The sequence below is a fragment of the Nematolebias whitei genome, chromosome 3, assembly GCF_014905685.2.
Source record: "Nematolebias whitei isolate Nwh7 chromosome 3, NemWhi1, whole genome shotgun sequence".
In the NCBI taxonomy this organism is placed as follows: domain Eukaryota; kingdom Metazoa; phylum Chordata; class Actinopteri; order Cyprinodontiformes; family Rivulidae; genus Nematolebias; species Nematolebias whitei.
This window is the reverse complement of record NC_056500.1, coordinates 40,175,648-40,195,962: the sequence shown is the minus strand read 5'-3', so window position 1 is coordinate 40,195,962 and position 20,315 is coordinate 40,175,648. Positions and strand designations below refer to the sequence as shown.

The 20,315-nt window shown below is 40.0% G+C and overlaps 1 protein-coding gene across 1 annotated transcript in view; it reads left to right on the top strand.

Moving 5' to 3' along the window:
* Positions 1–20,315, top strand: part of tbc1d1 (TBC1 (tre-2/USP6, BUB2, cdc16) domain family, member 1) — a 64,833-nt gene that overhangs the window by 41,978 nt on the left and 2,540 nt on the right. The window contains exons 12-18 of the mRNA XM_037698259.1: positions 1,792–1,992; positions 5,975–6,136; positions 9,981–10,139; positions 13,078–13,178; positions 13,264–13,407; positions 15,606–15,765; positions 17,078–17,247. Coding sequence (XP_037554187.1) covers positions 1,792–1,992; positions 5,975–6,136; positions 9,981–10,139; positions 13,078–13,178; positions 13,264–13,407; positions 15,606–15,765; positions 17,078–17,247 — 1,097 coding nt within the window. The remainder of the gene's footprint in view (positions 1–1,791; positions 1,993–5,974; positions 6,137–9,980; positions 10,140–13,077; positions 13,179–13,263; positions 13,408–15,605; positions 15,766–17,077; positions 17,248–20,315) is intronic.

Below are 20,315 nucleotides of genomic sequence, written 5' to 3'. Positions count from 1 at the left end.
AATGAACTTAGAGAAAAAATAAAAAAATAAATTAGCTACAAATTGATATTGTTCTGCGATGAAGTTAAACTCTAAGCAGTCTTCTCCTCAGATAAATAACTTGTTTTTATGTATATGAATGTTTCTGTTGTGTCCTGAGATGACTTCTGTTTTGACTCGGCGCTATATAAATAAACTGAATTTAACTGATATTGACATTGTATTATGCTCTTATTATATAATTGTGTGAATGTTTCCTAATCGTTCTCACTGTTGGGATCTGTTATTCTCCATATGTTTTTCTGCATATAATTCCCCAGTTTTTATTCTGTTTAATCAATTCATGTCTCAAAACGTTCAGCTCCTTCACGACATTCCTGCTGTGCCTTTTGGTATTTGTCCAGATTTTTACTTTTTGAAATATTTAACTTTGTTTGTATTTAGCCATGTTTTTCTCATTGAAAGTGAATGGAGCTCTTCACATCCTGTTTAAACCTTTTACTGCTCATTTCAGCTTTTGTTCTGGTTCAGCTTTTTTAAGCTCATTTTGGCCATTATCAGCTCCTTTTAGCTTCTTTTGACTAATTTCAGCTTTTATCTGCTTTCTCAGCTACATTTCAGCTTTTTTTCTGCGGATTTCAGGCTTTTGGCTACTTTTCAACTAATTTCAGCTTTTATGTGTTTTTGTCCCTTTTCTGCTAATTTCATCTTTTTATCTATTTCCAGCAGATTTTCTGTTAATTGTAACAGCTTTGTACTCTAACATCCTGATGCATGCTCAATAATCCAGGGACAAAAATCTCCTCTGGACATTCAAAACATCACAACAAGACTTTGTTTAATTTTGTTGTTTTTTTTGTTTTGTTTTTGTTTTTTGAACGTCAAGAGGACCAGACATCATTTTTTTAGTGTTGTGCTCTGTTAAGCTTCATTCTTCTCATTTCAGTATTTTTGTGTTCCTTTGGGGTTTTTTCTGCTAATACAGTCTTTCTACACTTTCAGCTTTTTTTGTTGCTAATTTCACCATGTTACTGCTACTTTCAGCTTTTTTCCCCTGCTAATTCCAAATTTTTTAATCTACTTTTTTTTTATTTTGCTTTTGTGCATTTTTTAGCTGATAATTTTATACTTTTCTGCTCACACTTAAGTAAGCTTTAGTTAGTTCAGCAGCTTTCAGCAAATTCAGTCCTCAACAAGCATTCACATTTCATTTTCATAAGAAATGCAGTTTCTCTAGATTTTGCTTTTCTTTTTAATATATTCTATGTTGCTTTATATTTTAGACATTCATTCTGACATGTTTCCTTACTGTGCATGCAACAGCAGTGAGTAATACGTATACAAGCACCACCACCTAACCATTCAGTAGAAAATGTAGTCAACTGCAGTGTTTATTTAGATTGTATGCATTTAATTTCTTGGTCCACATTTGGAGAGGTAAACCATTTAAGAATCATATTTTTCTGTTTTCACATTTTAGAAGGGGTAACTCTTGGTGTTTGATATTTCCCTCGGTGTGAACACGGTAAAACGCCTGTGGCTTAACTCGGGTATTAGTTCTGTAGGAAAGGTGAGCAACATCAAAGCAACTATAGCTACAGTTGCTTTCTGAGAAAGTGTTTTCCATTTTCAGAATGTTGTTCCTTTGTACTCTAGTGTCATAGATGTCCACATTTTCGCCACCTAGAGGCATGTCACGGGTATTTCAGTGTTTCTATATAGATACAGTATATATATTAAAAAAGGCTAAAACATCCAGAGTACCAGTAGTGTAGTCAGGACCTTATTGTAACAAGCCGATGTGTTTTTCAGAGCATGTGGATCCCTGTCTGGATGGAGCTCGGGTGTGCGTGGGCCACGTGACGGCTGTCGGAAGCGGGGACTCCTCCATGAGAGCGGTGCCAGAGGAGGGGACAAAGAGGAGCGGAGAGGAGCTGAGGGAACTGTGGAGGAAGGCCATATGGCAGCAGATCCTGCTGCAGCGAATGGAGAGGGAGAACCGGAAGCTGCAAGGTGAGCTGGAAGAAGGAAAAGCCTTCAAGTTAACCAGACGAGTCACGACCGCCGGTGTGGAAAACAACTCTTGGCCCACTTTGTAAAATCACCTCATCCATCCTTGGACTCATACAACAAGTTTGGATGTAAAAGTGAAGTCTTTGCCACTGTTGCTGATGCTGAGTCGAAAAGCTTTTTATTGTTTCAAACAGGTGGCGATGCTTCATTCATGGCCTGCCATCAGTCACCTGTAAACACCATTGAGAGATCATTAGTTTCTGTGGTAGCTACACAGCAGAACAAGTTTTTCTTTATGACATCTTTGGCAAGCTGCCCTGGCAGATGTGCACTCAAAGAGATTCTGTGATTAAAGACACACCTGCTTTTCTTTGTTTTAAACTTACACAACCACAAATTAATAGGTTATATAATGTTAGTGCGTGTGCGCGTCCACTTGTGTTTCTGGGAAGGAAGGCTTTGGGTGTGTGATGTGCACCGCCCCTTTCTTGACCCAGTTGGCTCGGATGTTTCTACACAGAGTTATGTGTCACAGCCCTAACTACCTGTCTTGCATATAAACCTGCACACACACACACTCAAACACGCACTTACAGGAATGATTTCTGCCACAGCTGGGTGTGGATGAAGATGTTTGGGTCGTTATTGGGAAGCAGCCTCACTAATAATCATCTTGATAACAAATTCTCTGCAGTCCGTGCGCACATTTTTACCATCTGGTGTTTTTCCTGCATGTTTTCAGTTCACAGTTTATGTTGGAGATCTGTGTTTTAGTTTAATTCTTCAGGTTGAGCTCTTTTATTGTGTCCGTCTGGTTTTCGGCTCAACTTGGAGTGTAAGTGCCTCCACTTTTGTCAGCCTCAGGGTGGGGTATCCTGTCCTGTTGTGTGTTATCAAAGGCGGGAGAGAGATGGAGAGTTGGAGGCTAGGAGAGATCTGAAGTTGGAGGCAGTGAGCGCCAGCTGGGCTGCTGCCAGCGAGCCAGTCTTGATGGAGTAGATTCCGCTCGTTCCTGTCAGATAAGACAAACAGCGCAGCTGCAGCGTCTCCGACAGCATCTATTCTTACTCTGGGTGTGTCAACACTGCGCCATCCAAGTTTTCTTTTTTAATTGTCCTCATTGCTCTTTCCAGGTCATTATCTTTCTGTCTTTGACGTCTGAGGTCGTCATAATCAGTATTTTATAGGAGCATTTTCCCATGTACTCCTAACCTTTTTTTTTTAATTATTTTATTTTATTTTTTTAGAAAATTGCTTATTTAAGTGGCTCTGGTATTTTCTGTGCAAATTTTGCTGATGCACAGATAATAATTTAACCTAATTCCCGCTGTTTATTTCACACACACACAACGCCCTCTGTTTCCTGGAAGGTATCGGTGCAGGTTATGTGACGAGGCCCACCGTCTCTGTCCAAAAATGATGATATCACTCTGCTGAACATGGCCAAGTTGTATCTGGTCACTGGGTGTGCACCACACATGATCGGAAAGGGTGGGGCATCCTCTCTGGGAAGCAGGGAGAGTGGCCGATGGACACCAGAGCTGAGAGGAAAGGAGGAGAAATGATGGGTTGTGTGTTAAGAGACTATGGAAGGCTGAGAGGAAGGGTGTTGTCAAAAAGGAACAGCAGAGGGGCGCTGGGTGTTTCCTCACCTCCTTTGATCGCTGGTCTCACCACAGAGCAGAAATCACAGTTTAGGTGTTTTCGTTTTAATGTTGGCTGTTGATCTGAAGCTTGTTTACCTCGCACAGAAAATGTCTTGATGCTTAGTAACCCCAGTTATCAACGATGCTGACATCCAGATGTATTCTCTTCCTGTGGGAGACCTCAAATGTCTGACTCACCGTATTATCAGATACAGCCTCCCAAAGAAGGATGTTTAGGCATCTATTAGTTTTTATTCATTTTTTAATTTATGAAATAAAACCTCTAGGTCATGAAGCCATCAAAGAAATGTCACATAAATTTGCAGCTGTTGAATTACACCACTGTGGTGGCTCAGAGGTTAGAGAAGGCCAGCCTGTGATTGGAAGGTTGCCGGTTCAACCCCCTGGACTGACAACATCAAAATGTGGGTGGTATGGGTGAAGCACCTACACCGTTTGCCCCACCCTGGGTCTTTGAGCAAGGCCCCGAATCCCCACCATCTGCTCCCCTGGGCGCCATAGACAGCAGCTCTCTGCTCCACACAGAGGGCTGTGGTAGCTCAGTGGTCTGTGGTTTTGTCAGGAAGAGCACCCAACATAAAAACAATTGCCAAGTCTTTGTGCGACTCAGTTCGCTGTGGCGACTCCTGAAGGGGGCAGCCGAACGAATCAAAAAAATAAAAATAATAATTTTTATTATACGCCCGTCGAAAGACGGACGTATTACGGTATAGTCTCTTTCTTTTCTCCAGGCCATATCTGATCCACTCAAGATAATTTAAGGAAACATCATACACATATGCATTATCACTAGACGGAGCGTTGCATACACTTTTCATCACTGCAGCTCCAAGTTCAAGGTCACAAATCAAGGTCAAAGGAAAATAAGGACTTTGCTTGTCTGGGCAATAACTTGTGATCCGTTCAAAATAAACCAACAGTGACAGATACACACAAGCATCATCACTAGACAGAGTGCACATAAACTTTTCATCACCGCAGTTTCAAGATCAAGGTCACAAATAAAGGTCAAGGGTTAGATGAAGTCTTTGCTTGCCTGGGTCATTGCTTGTTATATAACCTGAGTTTGGAGACATTGTTGGATTCTGATCAGATTGATGAGCTAACGGCTAGTCCAAGCGGGGTCGACACTAAAGTGGATTGCTGCAGTCTTTTAAACATCCAGTCTTCAAAATTATGTGCACTTTCATGCGACCTCCAAAATACAAACCTTTACATTGCTCTCAAATTTGCATTGTTAATCGCTCAAACGTTAATGCAGCACAGCAGAACTATCACGAGGACTTCACTGGAAAGTTATCTAACGGAGTGACCTCAAGACTGTCGCAGTCGTAAAATATTTGTTGGTGGCCGTTTGGAAAATTTGATTTACTGTATTTAGAATTCCCTTTTTGTTTAGATGAAACCCACATAGAGAAGCTGTTATCTGTGCAAGACTAGATTAAGATCACCACTTGGTGCCATTGTTCAACTGCAGATCTTTGCAACACAGGAAATAATAAAACATAAAAAGATGGATAGAATTTGTTCCACTTCAATCCTGCAGGTAAATGAACAAGATTATGATTTTTATCTCATTAACAAATATTAACAGTCACTGTCTGATGCACTATAAGGGTGCATTCACATCAGCCCTGTTTAGTCCGCTTTAATCGAACTCTAGCTCGTTTTCCTAGAAAGTCCGGTTCGTTTAGGGAGGTGTGAACGTGTCATCTAACTCTGTCACGGAACAAAAAGGCGAACTCTGGCCCGGGCCTAAACCTAGGTCTCGGTCCGGTAGAAGAGAACTCCAGCGCGGTTCAAGTACAGTGTGAATGTAAACAGACCGGGCCCCGCTCCGCAGGGTAAACAAACACGCATTTCTCTGACCTTATATGGAGCCGTCAGCTTCCTCGTGTGGAAAAACAATATTCTCCATGGTCTTCTGTCTCATCTTCTGCTCATGCTGAGTCCATTTTTGAAAAATGACAAAATATAACCCCTAAAACTGCTAAAACTTGATGCCACTCCATTTTTTTTATTTACAGAAGACGAAGAAGACGTGTCTTCAGATGTTTTTGTGTTGTTTCTTTCAGTAGTTCTTGGTGCAGCGCCCCCACAGGCGAGCGGGGGAACAGGTTGGTTCAACAGGTTGACTCGACTGCACAGTGCAGTGTGAATGCAAACGCACCAGCTCAAATGTACACAAAAGGTCATGAATATTGGTCCCGAACCGAACCAAGTCTACCGGACTATCTGGTGTGAAAACGACTTAAAACTTCAGCAATGACTTTTAACATTAGTAACATGGACTGTGTGTGTTTTTGTGTCTGCAGCCTCAGAGAGCGATCTGCAGAACAAGCGCCTGAAGTTGGACTATGAGGAAATCACTCCGTGCCTGAAGGACGTCACACTGGTGTGGGAGAAAATGCTGGGAACTCCTGGGAGGTCAAAGGTCAAATTTGACTTTGAGACCATACATGCTGCTGTTGCACAAGGTTCGTATTGATCCAGCTCGGCCTGTCACGATAATTAATTATGCTAAGCGATTAATTGTCTCAGAAATAATTATTGTCAAATTTAAGAATAAATGTTGGTAATTTTTTTGTGTAGTACCTTTTTATGACCACTGGATGGCACTATAAGACTATTTGAACCGAAGGATGGATGGCGAGGGAGCAGCAGCGTGCCTCTTTAAGAAAAATGGGAGGGAGGCCCCTTGACGTGACATGGGCTGTTTCTCGTTCCTGTTTTTCATTTCTCAAAATGACGGACACTCGGTGTGGTTTGAGCTCTTTAGCATAGCATTTTTCACACAAAGCTTTTAACAAAAAAATCAGTAAACAAGTTCTCAGCTGCTTTTTGCAGAGAAAAACACTTTTTAGACGAAGGCACGGGTTTCAACGGTGAATTTTGGAGCTTTGACAAGACAGAGGTTTTTTTTCCGAGGTCGGTCTTTTAGCTTAGCTCGTAGCTTAGCTTCTCAGCTTAGCTGCTTTTAATGATCCAAAAACACGATTTTGGACGGTTAAAACAGATTTTAAAGAGAAAGGGAGGGGTCAGTGAAGAGCACTGGAGTTGGATCTTTTTGTCATCCAGTGTCTTCAGTAGAAAGAGGGACAAGAATAAACGATAAAGCCGATAAATGAAACTGAGATCGGTAATGTTCATTTATCATGCGATTAACTGATTTATTGTTTATCGCGACAGGCTTAGATCCAGCTTCAATTATAAAACACTTAAGATAACCAACGCAAGACTAGAGTGTTATACAGAACAATAAAAACAAGACCGAAGTCATAAAACAAAAACGTAAGAATAGCACTATAATTAAAAAAAGCTGTATGGAGAAATGTACAGTGGGAGAAGAGGCCTTGCAATTAAACGGTCATTCCACAGCTGTAACAAAGAGCAGCTCAGGGTTACACTTGATTTTCTTTAGTCAGGAGCATCTGGAGAGCTGCCCTGAGTGAACAGGTGAGTGTTTACAGGTGTAGCAGCACAGAGAAACAATGGGGGCGAGGCCGTGGAGGACTTTAAAATTAAACAAATTCAAAGTGAACCCTGAACTGTACGAGCAGCCAGTGGAGGGGGAGGTGTGCTCATATTTACGAACACAGATGCATCAGTTCTTCATAAAAGTTTGTTCTTTTTGTTGTTGCAAATCAGCAGTTCCCCTAGGTTTCTGGCCTCAACAAGACAAACAATTCAAATTTTTGTTTCGCTATTAATAACAGTTTAATAGTTTTATAACTGGGATGAATTAGTTATAAAGTGTGCAGCTGTTCTCTCTCGTAAAATAGCTTTTCTAAAGCCTCTTATTATAGAAAAAGATTAACTTTATTTTGGTTGTTTTGAGTAGTTGGCAACATTTTTCAGTTAATGTAATTTCATAATAGATTAATATGAAAAATATATTCCATTTTTTACATTAATTCTGTTGAATCTGTTTAGTTGGCCTTAAATTACATCTCACAGCTTTTAATGTTCACTCATAGTGTCAGTGTTGATTAGCCAAAAAGGGATAACAGTAATAAAACTACTTATAGTTGACATTGAAAGGGTGTTTTTACTTTTACTTTTATATAACTTTGTTAGAGTCGTAAGTTATATTTTAAAAATTATAGCACAGTTGGTCATTTACACAGTATTATAAAACTTCAAAAGTGTCGTTTATATTTTACAAACTGATAATTTCTACATTAAAACAACTTTATTTCACTTGAAGGCATAATATTTTTAAAATTTCAACTACAATTTATTTTTCATATCTCACCATATATCTGCCCGGGTGCTTACACAGCTGCCCACTGCTCCACCTGGGTGTATCCCAGGTGCGATGGGTTAAATGCAGAGAGCCAATTTCATCTTTGTATGGGAACATACAATGATGACAACACATAACACTTTATTTATTGTATATTGAATTACATTTATCGTAATAGTTACCTCACATTATGGTTCCAAATAAAGAGTTTTAACACATACTGATAACCAAAGCCTCGCTTATATCATGATTCCATGTAGGATTGAAATTTGCAGACAATTATGATAAACGAGCACTTGAAACTGGCACTCTCACAGAAAAAACATGAGCTTCAGAAAAAGAGAGTTAAAAAATAAATTGAAAAAAACTTCAACAGGGACACACTTGCTATAATCTTGGATATCCAAATAAACTTTAATGTTAATATTGTTTAATTCCAAGAAATAAAGCAGGAGACGGTGAGTCACACCGACTGACACTCAAACAGGCTGCACGCTCTCTGCCTGTGGGTTCAGTGTTGCTCCGAACACTTGAGCATTTAGTACAGAGTTAAATTTTACATACAAAAGTACAGAAGAGGTCAGTTTGGGGGGATGGGGTGATGATGGTGTCTTCCGGTCATGAACATGTACTGACGTTCCTGCCACGATCTTTATGGCAGGGCGGCTGCCGTCATTGAATAATGGAAAGGAAAGGCTTTAAACATGGAGCAGTTGAGAAATGAGTCTGTTAAGACTGTTTTGTCTTTGATGCTGATCAGAGTCTCTGCTGATCAGTTCTTGCAAAATCCAACATCACACAGTAACAAACTACACACTTTAAATACACAAGTTATTCAAGTCAAAGCCAATATTTAAAGCCTAACTTGTTCTGTAACTACGGACGCTTATCTTTGCTCATGCCCTTATTTTAGTCATCATGATATCAAAAGGGACGTTGTGCATAGTGCCTGTTATTTATTTAAACTAAAAAAATTAACACAAATGTACATGAAATTATATTACAGTGCATGAACTGTATATAATATACAGTAATATGTAATATATGTAATATTACATAAATTATTTAACATGGTAAGTAATTTTTTAACTGCACAAAACCCAGAATTTTCTGTTAGTTTCAAACAAAACCACACAGCGAGTGCAGCTTTTGTTCTAGATGCTTTCAATGCACCCAATTTATGCAACATTAAAATGTGTTCATGTAAAACAAACGCAAAAAGGAAAATAAAATGTCGACTTACTCCCAAACTGTAATGGTTCAACAAAGACGATAAACAGCAGACAGAGACTGCCGATGGAGCAACTACTGCAAACTTCCTGCTTCTTTGAAACTCGTTTATTTGTGCGCTAACAGAACGTCACACTTTCCTGCTGTGACACTAAAATTACACACATTATTTAATTTTACTCTTTATTTTAATTTTTTACCTTTTCTTGCAAATGATATCCACTACAGCATCAGTTTATTTATTTATTTATTTTGTGGGTGCGAATAAAGCAATGCGTTTTATTATTAGATTTTTTTAAATTCAATAATAGAAACAAATAAAGGTTTAGGAAATAATTTATTGGTTTCGTAATTAGCTTATTCAATTTCCTTAGTGGGATCAGTACAGATTAATAAAGCTCATCTTCGTCAGAGGAGGCTGATCTGACGTCAAGTCAAAACACAGTTTCACTTTAACGCTCTGAAATTCCTCCTCAATTAAATTCAACCTGTTTTTTAACATGGCATATGTAACGAATCGTGCATTCTTTGAAGTTTTTTCTTGTATTTGTGTGTACAGTAAAACTCATGTTCATTTCCTTCTAATAGTTTTACACTCGTGTCTCCTTGAGTCAGAACTTTTTGTCCAGAGACTGAAGTTGTTCCCTCAACATCCAACAGTTTGTTTAGAAATTTTCAGAACAGCTCAGACTTTAAAATATGTATTTCTACGTGGAAAATATAATGAGCTGCAGGAGAAAACCTGTTAAAGTTTTATGCAACAAAACATTCAGTAATGGTGGCACCTCTTTGGTTCAACAAAACACTCCTGGTCCTCACCTGTCGGTTGTCTCTCGTCTGTGCAGGTGTCCCGAGGCAGCATCGGGGTGAGATCTGGAAGTTCCTCTCCGAGCAGTTCTTACTCCGGCAGACTGTTCCCTTGCGGTCTCCGTCCAATCAGACGCCGTACAAAGAGCTGCTGAAACAACTCACCTCGCAGCAGCACGCCATCCTCATAGACCTGGGTAACACACGCACAAACCTGCATCGTTTTTATTAAACGCCTGTCGAAGGCATCACTTGATGCACATCTGCAACTGAAAAATGTTTGAAGCCAGCCCAACTTAAGATGGCTGCCGAAGCTAATCCAACTTAGAAACGAAAAAAAAGGCATTAAATGTACACTGCCAAGCCAAAAAAAATAATAATTCACCACCCCAAAAAAAAGGTCACACACTAATATTTCGTTGGACCGCCTTTAGCTTTAATTACAGCAGCATTCACTGTGGCATTGTTTCAATGAGCTTCTGCAATGTCACAAGACCTATTTCCATCCAGTGCTGCATTAATTTTTCACCAAGATCTTGTATTGATGATGGCAGATTCTGATCACTGCACAAAGCCTTCTCCAACACATCCCAGAGATTCTCAGTGGGGTTAAGGTCTGGACTCTGTGGTGGCCAATCCATGTGACAATGATGTTTCATGCTCCCAGAACCATCCATCCATCCATTGTCTTTTACCCGCTTCTTCCATTTTGGGTCACGGGGGTCGGCGGTGCCCATGTCCAGCAATCACTGTGAGGGGCGGGGTACACCCATGACGGGTCGCAAGTCCGTCACAGGGACACATAGAGACAAATGAGACAAACAACCATTCACTCTCTCACTCACACCTAGGGACAATTTAGAGTTACCAATCAGCCTAACATGCATGTTTTTGGTGTGTGGGAGGAAACTGGAGAACCCGGAGAAAACCCACGCATTTACGGAGAGAACATGCAAACTCCACCCAGAAAGGCCTCTGGACCAGGATTTGAACCGGGGACCAGCTCGCTGAGAGGCAGCAGCTCTACCAGTTGCACCACCATGCTGCCCCTCCCAGAACCACTCTTTCACAATTCGAGTCCGATGAATCCTGGCATTGTCATCTTGGATCATGCCCGTGCCATCAGGGAAGAAAAACTCCATTGATGGAATAACCTGGTCATTCAGTACATTCAGGGAGTCAGCTGACCTCGTTCTTTGAGCACATGCTGTTGCTGAACCTGGACCTGACCAACTGCAGAACCCCAGATCATAGCACTGCCCCCACAGGCTTGTACATTAGGCCACATTTTTTTCTGGCCACATTTCTTCCTCAAAGTCGATGGGAGTATAATGTGCCGTACTCTTGTTTCACACTGGATTAATTGTCCTTTGATCCTGTGTTTAACTCTCGTAAATTAGGATTAATTAATCCACTTTGCGTTTTGAAAAGTGTGATGTGTCGTACGTTTCTAAGTGAGTACACATCTCAAATCAAGAGTTGTTATGGTTGCTACAGACCAACAAGTGAATTCTTATTTTATGTAGTAAAGCTCTGATGTCCGCCTCTGTTTTTAAACATGTAAAATAAAAGTTGACCATATGACGTTTTCTTTAGCTGATCTTTTAAAATCAAGGCTACTGATGGCATATGCTGGTGAAGATTCTCAGTCATCCAGGACATGATGAATTCAAAAAAGCGTTCAAACAAAAGTGAGAAAGCTCCTCGGTTGAGGAGCGAAACGTCTTCCGTTACAAATAAAGTCCAGTTGTTTTTGTATTGAACGCTTTTTTGAATACTGATGGCATGTATATAATATACACCAGTTTTTAGTATGTTTCAACAATTTGCATTTTTCACAATGAAATATAAAAATAACTGCTTAATTTTAATAAAGGTTTATTTAACAACCATTAGAAGAACTTAAATAAGATTCTCACTTGAAACAACTGAATTGTGGGCTACATTAAGCTGGTTGTAGCATCAGCTGCTGCATCTTTATTTCTCTACTACGTCTCTACAAAAAAATAAAAAATTAGAGGTTTTGAAATGTATGCTATAGAAACTGTTGGCTTCAATATTTTCACACAAGTTAATCAACACAGCAGTTTCTAACACCTACCACCCAAAAAACCCACACGTACAGTACTCAGTACGTCCACCCCACCCTTGTAACACCCACACTCATATATACATATCCACCCACACATCAGTCCCTGTAGCACTCAGCCTGCTGCACTTTTACTGTTGACCCCGTGTCTTTAGGCTGGCGTCGTTGTTCTCTACATCAGATAGGACGGTGAAACGGCATTCGCTCGGGCGGTTTACTGGCATACATTTTTGTGGAGGTGCGATGTGTAACATTGCATAAAAAACAAAGCATTTATGATAAAGGGGGCTGGGAGGTATGCCGGTTAAAGCTGTAAACCCAACATAAAAAGCAAAAGTGTTGAGCGCTTCCACACCTTCGATAAAGACGCGCTGCTCTACAGGCGGGGCGTTGCGGCGTTACGTTCGCAAACCTAAAGCCCTCAGATCGCATTCCACTCCGACTCGCACTTTGTCTTCTTCACACTCTTCAGCTTACACAGTCTTCAATCCTAAAGTACACATACCTTCTAATTGTCTGTCTGTCCGTGATAACAAGTGTGTTTTATGGATTTGAGCCTTCGTGATCTTGACGCCTTGTTCTGAAGTGAATGTTCAATATTTGGTTTTAAATAAAGCTGTCTGTTTTCAGGAACAAGGGTTCTAGTACGTGTGATGGGAGTTGATGACACATGCTCATGCACTGACTTTAATAACTGTGTTTTTGGTTAAATTTAGCATCCCAGATGAAGTTCACCTCTGCACGCTTTGTTCCAACGTGTGAACACATCTGCAGGATTTTATCTTGTATAAATCACTCCAGTTTGCTCAGATTCTGGTAAAAATTGTATCAGACAAAAGAAACCAATCTCCAGTTACTCCAAGCTCTGCTACTGGATGTATTGGGTTTCTCAAACAGACATTTTGTAAAACAACATTTTATTTGCTTTGCATTTCATTTGAGTCATATTGTTAGCATATTACTTAGCATTTAGAAGCTAATACTTTGCATAAAATACATAATATTTTAATATACATACCGGTATATACATTTGTTTTTGGTTCCAGGTCGCACTTTTCCTACTCACCCATACTTCCAAGCCCAGCTGGGGGCAGGGCAGCTCTCTCTGTACAACATACTGAAAGCCTACTCTCTGCTGGACCCTGAGGTATATTTTCCCCCGTGTTTCACGTGGATCAACCTGAACGTTGGCTGCTTTTGTTTAACTTGAAGTTTAACCCTTGTTATTGTAGGTGGGTTACTGTCAGGGCCTGTCCTTCATCGCTGGAGTGCTGCTTTTGCACATGGGGGAGGAGGACGCCTTCAACATGCTCAAATTTCTGATGTTTGATGCAGGTCTTCGTAAACAGTACCGGCCTGACATGATCATCCTGCAGGTAAACAGCGCAACAGGCCAACCTGTCTTTGTCGTGCCTTACTGCAGCAGGTTTCAATCAGGTGGGTTTTAAGAAGTCATTGGAGAGCCGGAACAAAGACGTGTAGTTGACTTACAGCTGAGGAACATCTGCAGCGATTCAAAGATGATGCTGTGCTCTGTCTGATTTACTGGACAGAATGTAGCAGAACTATCCTTTTGGTCACAAAAAAAGGTTACAAAAATACAAATGTACTGTACTGACAAAAAAATCTGAGTCGTTCTACCTGTAGGTTCAATTTCAGCAGATAATATCCTGTCGATTGGTTTGAAGCCAACCTTGTAATTTGTCTGACCCACTTAAAAAACAAAGGATGTACCAACTTCTGTTTTGATGTGTGACTGTATCTAGGCAAAAGACAGGTTCCCTTTGAAAACTGGGTTGCCACTTCAAAATCTAAGATGGCTGCCGCCATATATTTATATATTTAAAACTTGTGAGTTAATTACCAGTAACTTGAAAAATAACAAACGTGATGACTTCTATTTTTTGGTATCTGGCTGCATCCAGGCATGAAAAAGGTTCCTACCAAAGATTAGGTTGCCATGTCAAAATCAAGATGGCCGACACCATAAAAGTCTGTTTTGTGAGCATGATAACTTGAAAAATGTTGCTGTTCCCTTTTGATGTGTGGATTATTTCATCTGTTGACATGACGTGTATGAGTCGTGTAAATGGGTTTGGCCATTCATGTGCACTACAACAGTCCTCGTTCTCTCTGAAACCCATGGTTTCTGAATCCTGGTCTCAGAGTGGAGGTTTTTAGGGACCCCCCCCCCCCCCCACACACACACACACACAAACACACACACAGTTGTGAAGTCGCGCATGTGCACCACAGTAACTGCAGTTACAATAAATGTCAGAGAGCAGAGGAGTTTTGTGCTTACTTTGCCTTTTTAGCATGTAGGAGCAAACTAACAGCACCCTTGGTCCAAAGGAACATTCATGTATTCACCAGTTTTCATCCGGGTCATTTTTGTAAATAAGAACTGGTTTTCAAACATTTCACGTGGTAAATGTAAAAAAAAAAAAAAATGTTTGGACGAAACGGTAATCATGCAGACAGCGCATGCACGAATCATGCAGCTGAGCCTGGCTTCAGGGTTGCCAGATAAATATTTGTTTTACCTCTTCCTTTTTTGTGTACATGTTCACTAAACATGTCATATTACAACACCCTCACTCAACACTGTAGTGAACTAAGCCTCACGCATATTATCTCTCATTACAACACATATGACACATTGGGACAAAGTACAATAATTTTAAACCCACAAAACAATAATTCATCTTTTCTTATCTGGCAACCCTGCCTGGCATGGAAACCTGCGCCTCAATATAAACATGTCTTTTTTGATCATTCGCTCCAATAAACATAAAAAAACCTGATTGTTGTCATGTAAGCATTACATTATTGTCTTTAAATGTTGTCCACATAAAGAACCCTTACGTACCAGTAACTATAAAAATTACATTTTATTTTATAATCTCATTGACAGTCTATAAGAACAATAACTAAAACTGTGACTATAAATAATATAGAGATCATTTTAGAAGCAAACTTCCATCCATCCATCCATTATCTTTACCCGCTTATTCCATTTTGGGTCATGGGGCTCGCTGGTGCCCATGTCCAGCAATCACTGTGCGAGGGGCAGGGTACACCCTGGACGGGTCGCAAGTCCATCACAGGGCCACATAGAGACAAACGAGACCAACAACCATTCACTCTCTCACTCTCATCTAGGGACAATTTAGAGTTACCAATCAGACTAACGCATGTTTTTGCTCTGTGGGAGGAAACCGGAGCACCCGGAGAAAACCCACGCATGCACGGAGAGAACATGCAAACTCCACCCAGAAAGGCCCCTGGACCGGGGTTTGAACCAAGGACCTGCTCGCTGAGAGGCAGCAGCTCTACCAGTTGCGCCACCGTGCTGCCCAGAAGCAAACTTATGAACAATTAAAAATAGAGTGCAAATCAAAACATATTTTTGTAAAACTCTTAATAAAAAGACTCCATGTTTGGACCTCAAACTGTTTTTCTGGGTCATGTTTTTGTTTTAGGTGACCGTTTGCTAAACGCTTGTTTACCTTGTTATTATGCTGAAAACAGGCGTGTTTTGATGGAAGCCGAAATGTGTTTTGTGTGTCAGATTCAGATGTACCAGCTGTCTCGGCTGCTTCACGACTACCACAGAGATCTGCACAGCCACCTGGAGCAGCAGGAGATCGGGCCCAGCTTGTACGCCACCCCCTGGTTCCTCACTTTGTTCGCCTCACACTTCCCCCTCGGCTTCGTGGCCCGTGTGTTTGGTAAGCTCACCTCAGTACGGCCCACTAGTCTTACTCATTACCTGCTAACCTCTCCCATTAGAGCTGAGGGTGCGTTTACAGCAGCATGGAGGAGACAGTTGTTTGAGTCTCGTGAAGAACAGTATTTGGTTGGAAAAAAAAAAGCTTTTAAAAATCATTGAGTAAATATTGTGACGTGATGAGTTTGTATGATCTTTCCTTCCTGATTCTTCTTCATGCCTAATTTTTTGGTATCTGGCTCCGTAGCTGAACCAGACTGACTGGCTCCTTGGGCTCATCCAAGCAGAACAATCTGTGTGTGTTCGTGCGTGCCGCAGTGTGTGGGCATCTTCTATTCACCGTCACGTGTTTGATATTGTATGTGGGGCTCCACACCTCCACTCCCATTTCATTTTATTTTTCCTGCGTGTGATCTCATGCAACGTTGCCTAACCCATACCACACCCTGATGTATTCAAAGAATGACACTCAAGCACACACCTACTCAAGATTCAGCCGAGCATTTATTTACGTTTGCTGAAGCGTTTCTTATACTGACGTCAGATTATCCTCTTGGTCAAAAAGCCTTTAAGCTTCTCTGTCGGTGCCTGTTTTTATAAATTTAATGTCAAATATTTTTAAAGTTTCCACGTGCTGTTCTCTTTTGTGTTGTACTTCTTTTTTGTCCCACGTTGCGGACGAGCAGAAGAAGGAGAAATTGGAAATACCCTCTGTCCATCCACGCTGAGAGCTGGATAACTTGAAAAATAAGTGAGGGAACAACCTCCATTTAGGTGTTTGGCTACATCTTGATGTAAGAACAGCCACTATCAAAAAGTGTAATTCATATTTTATATATAAACTATATTTTATTTATGTTTATATATGTATAAATGTAAATATGCAAATGAGTAGGTGTATATTTCTAGTTTTTATACTGCTTAAGTATAGTTTCCTCGAATATTAGGGTGGCCTAAGATTAATCTATGGTAGACAAGACCACCATCGGCCACCCCCTGGGTCCTCCACTGTGCCTGGTGGTGGTTAAAATTGCTCCCTTCACTCGCCAGGGTGCGTCTCTTTCCGTCGTCTCAAACAAATAAAAAATAAAGCCTCCCTCTGTTTTTCTCCACAGTGTAACTCATACCCACTTGAATATCTTGCAATAAAAACATTAAGGTTTACTTACGTTTCCTGCTCAGATTCAGTCCAGACAAACACTCCTCTCCAAAATTACAGACGTTGACTCTTGAAATCCCTCAGCGACGAGGGACATGGACATACCGCTTGTTTTTTTTCTTCAGTAACCTTCTGATTTTTCCTCTTTTGCCAGATATGTTGTTCCTTCAGGGTTCAGAGGTCATCTTCAAAGTGGCGTTGAGCCTCCTTGGCAGCCACAAGCCTCTTATTCTGCAGCACGACAGCCTGGAGTCCATAGTGGACTTCATTAAGACCCTGTTGCCCAACCTGGGCCTGGTGCAGATGGAAAAAACTATCAACCAGGTATGAAACTGAAACAGACCTTTACTAATGGTTGTTTTGTACTAACCTGCTCGAGTGGGAACACAACACATCAGTGATTCATCAAAACTAGCTTTGAATCAAATTGCATCAGTCCCCATTTCCATAGGCGATTACTAAATAATAGCTGGAGCCTGCCTGTTAAAAGATATGTATTGCTTTTACTTTTATACTTTTCACACCTTCCATGGAAAGCCTTAACAAGTCACAGCAGGTTCTTTCCATTCGCGTAGCTCGTAGCCCACGCACTCTTCCAGCAAGCCAAGGTCGTCGAGAACCAGGAAGGAGAGGATCACGGCAGAGTTCAAAGATGAAGGTTACAGGAAGGCCTGTCAGAACCAGCATACAGGTCAAGGTCAGATGACCAAAGGACTTTACAGAGATTTAAATGTAACTTTTGCAGCTGCAACAGGTGGCACCAGTGCAAAGACCTCCAGGGTCATGGCAGGAATGTACTGTGAGGTCAGGAGAATCAGATTACCAAACCAACTTGTAAACAAGTCATCAAACCTGTAAAACTACAGACATCTCCTGTCAACTGCAGAAAAGCAGATTATACCCTGCTGTCTAATTTTAATCTGAACAAGTCAAACTCCGAGCTGAACAGATGTGCAGGAACCATCGGTGAAGCAGCTGCAGAGCAAAATAATACCAAAAATATGCAATAATAACATTAAAATAGATGTTTGATCCATAAATGTCTGATGCGATTTAGGTGAAAACACAATTATTTTTATTTTATTAGAGATTACAGAGTAATTTTCCAGTTTATAGACGGTCTCTAAACCTTCCAGCTGATCGACCACCTTACCTAACTGTTAAACAATATTTATTATATATTGTTCCCCATGAACTAGTCAATATTTTAAAGCTATTACAGCCTGAAATAAAACTTTCAAATTAAATTTGTTATTATTATTATTATTATAGCTTCTAATAGGTCTTTACTTTCACAAAACTCCACAATTCTGTTTAAATCAATTTATTTGTTTTGTGCCATTTTCTTTACGGAAAAACTGCCTTTTTTTTTTTTTTTTTTCTTTCCCCCATTTAGAAATATGTTTTTTACATTTTTATTTATGTTTTATTCCAGTTCAGAGTTTTCTGAAGACCTCCTTAGTTAATAAACAGATTTTTAATAATGTAAGTAAGTCAATACTTTAATGATTCTGTCTCCAAACTCAAAATATTGCTGTGAAAAGTAGGAAATGTCTCCTGGAGTCAAAATGCTTTTATCTTTCGAACCGTTAGCATTTTAAATGTTTTCAAAGCAACATGGACACCGTGGCTGAAACCGTACCTGTAAGTAACTTTAGTTTCCATCTTCTTACGTGCAAAACAAAAATAAACCAACAGATGTCTGCAGGTTTTCCATGGCAGCTATAAATCACCTGTTCTCGTCAGTTTGGAGGAGACGGCGTGTATTGACTCAGGTTTGGAGGATCAGTGGCGACATGGCCTCCTGTCCTCTGGCTTGCGTCATGTCACAGTGCAAACACTTGTTTCCTGCTCGCGTGTGTCAGTCACTTAAAGCACTTAAGAAACTATTAAATGTTTAGTTTATAAAGCTTTAAAAGGCTAACATCAGAGTGCGACACATCCGGTCCTTCCATCAGTTCTGAGAACAGCTGAGGGCGTGTGAGCTTATTTGGGTTTTATATCAAACCTCGGTGTTTTGAAAACTGCTGAGTCAACAGCATCAGGTGCAGCCGTTTAATGACTCCATCAGCAGAAGTCAGAGTTCAGGTGGATTTAAACGTGCACTTCCCTGTTGTTATAAAATGTTCAGTAATCTGTGTGATGAGGTAGTCTGGTTTATTGCCAGTGCTTTCACAACGAGAGCCAGTTTTCTGCCTCGTTGTTTTTATGCTAACTCTTGCGTAACTCGGTTTCTGCACGCAAAAAAACAAAACGTGTATTTTGTTTATTTTTACTTTTTGGAGAACTCCTATTTATGCTTCAATCCGCTCGTCATTCCCTCCAATAATGGAACGTTGTGGTGGGTTTGCATTCTCAAATATTACTGGAAAGGACTGAACTGGGCGTGCTGTTCTTTAAATAAATAAATGAAATCGGTTTATTTCTGTTTGTGAACCAAGACTTGCAGAATCGGTGCTACTCTTACGTTATACGCCTCTGGAGTGGGATTTAAGTCATCTCAAAGTTAGGTGAATTAACATTACACGGTGACGTCCAACAAAAAATATTAAGAGATGTAAAATAATAAAATTCAGACGTCCAGATGGGAGGTAATGAAAAGTTGTAAAGGAGTAAAGCTGACGATAAAACATCTCTATTGATTACAGTATTTATGTAAAATAAACCTCACGTCATGTTGTAGGAAGCTGTTTTAATGTGACGGTACATTTCTGTCCACTGAGTATTTATGTATTCATAAGTCATTTAAATTAAAAGTTGTTATTTCCACTTCACAACAAAGAGCTGATATTTGTCTCTACAAACGTCTCCTGCAGATGATGGGTTTCTGCAGGAGGGGGACAAACACGTCTGTGAAAGGCTAATAAACTATGAGCCACCACTCACACAAAGACTTGATCTGTATTAGTTGTTTGGACTTTACCCGTTGTATTGTCTGTACAGGAGAAACCAGCCACACTTTTATTGTTGTGTTTTTGTTCATCTTTTTTTGTGCAGTCAATAAACACGATTTTTCCTGACAAAGTCTAAAAGTCCTTCTACTGTTACTAGCTTTACTAGTTCTATAATTGTCATTTTTATGTTAGCTCACTTTGTATGAAAAGACTATTTAATAAATAAATAAATAAATACATATAAATAATTAAATAAACAAACCTCAATGTCCAACCTCTGTTTCTGGATCTGGCAGGTCTTCACAAAACTCAGGAAAGGAATTTTTTTTTTTTTTTAATGTAAACAAATTAACGAATAAATTTGGGCATTCTAATGGGTGAAAATTATTTATTTTTTTTTTTCAAAAATTAACATGAATTAAATATTTAGTCGATTAGATTTTTCACTGACACCTTTTTAAATTGGTTTATTTTATTGTATTCAATCATAAATACAAT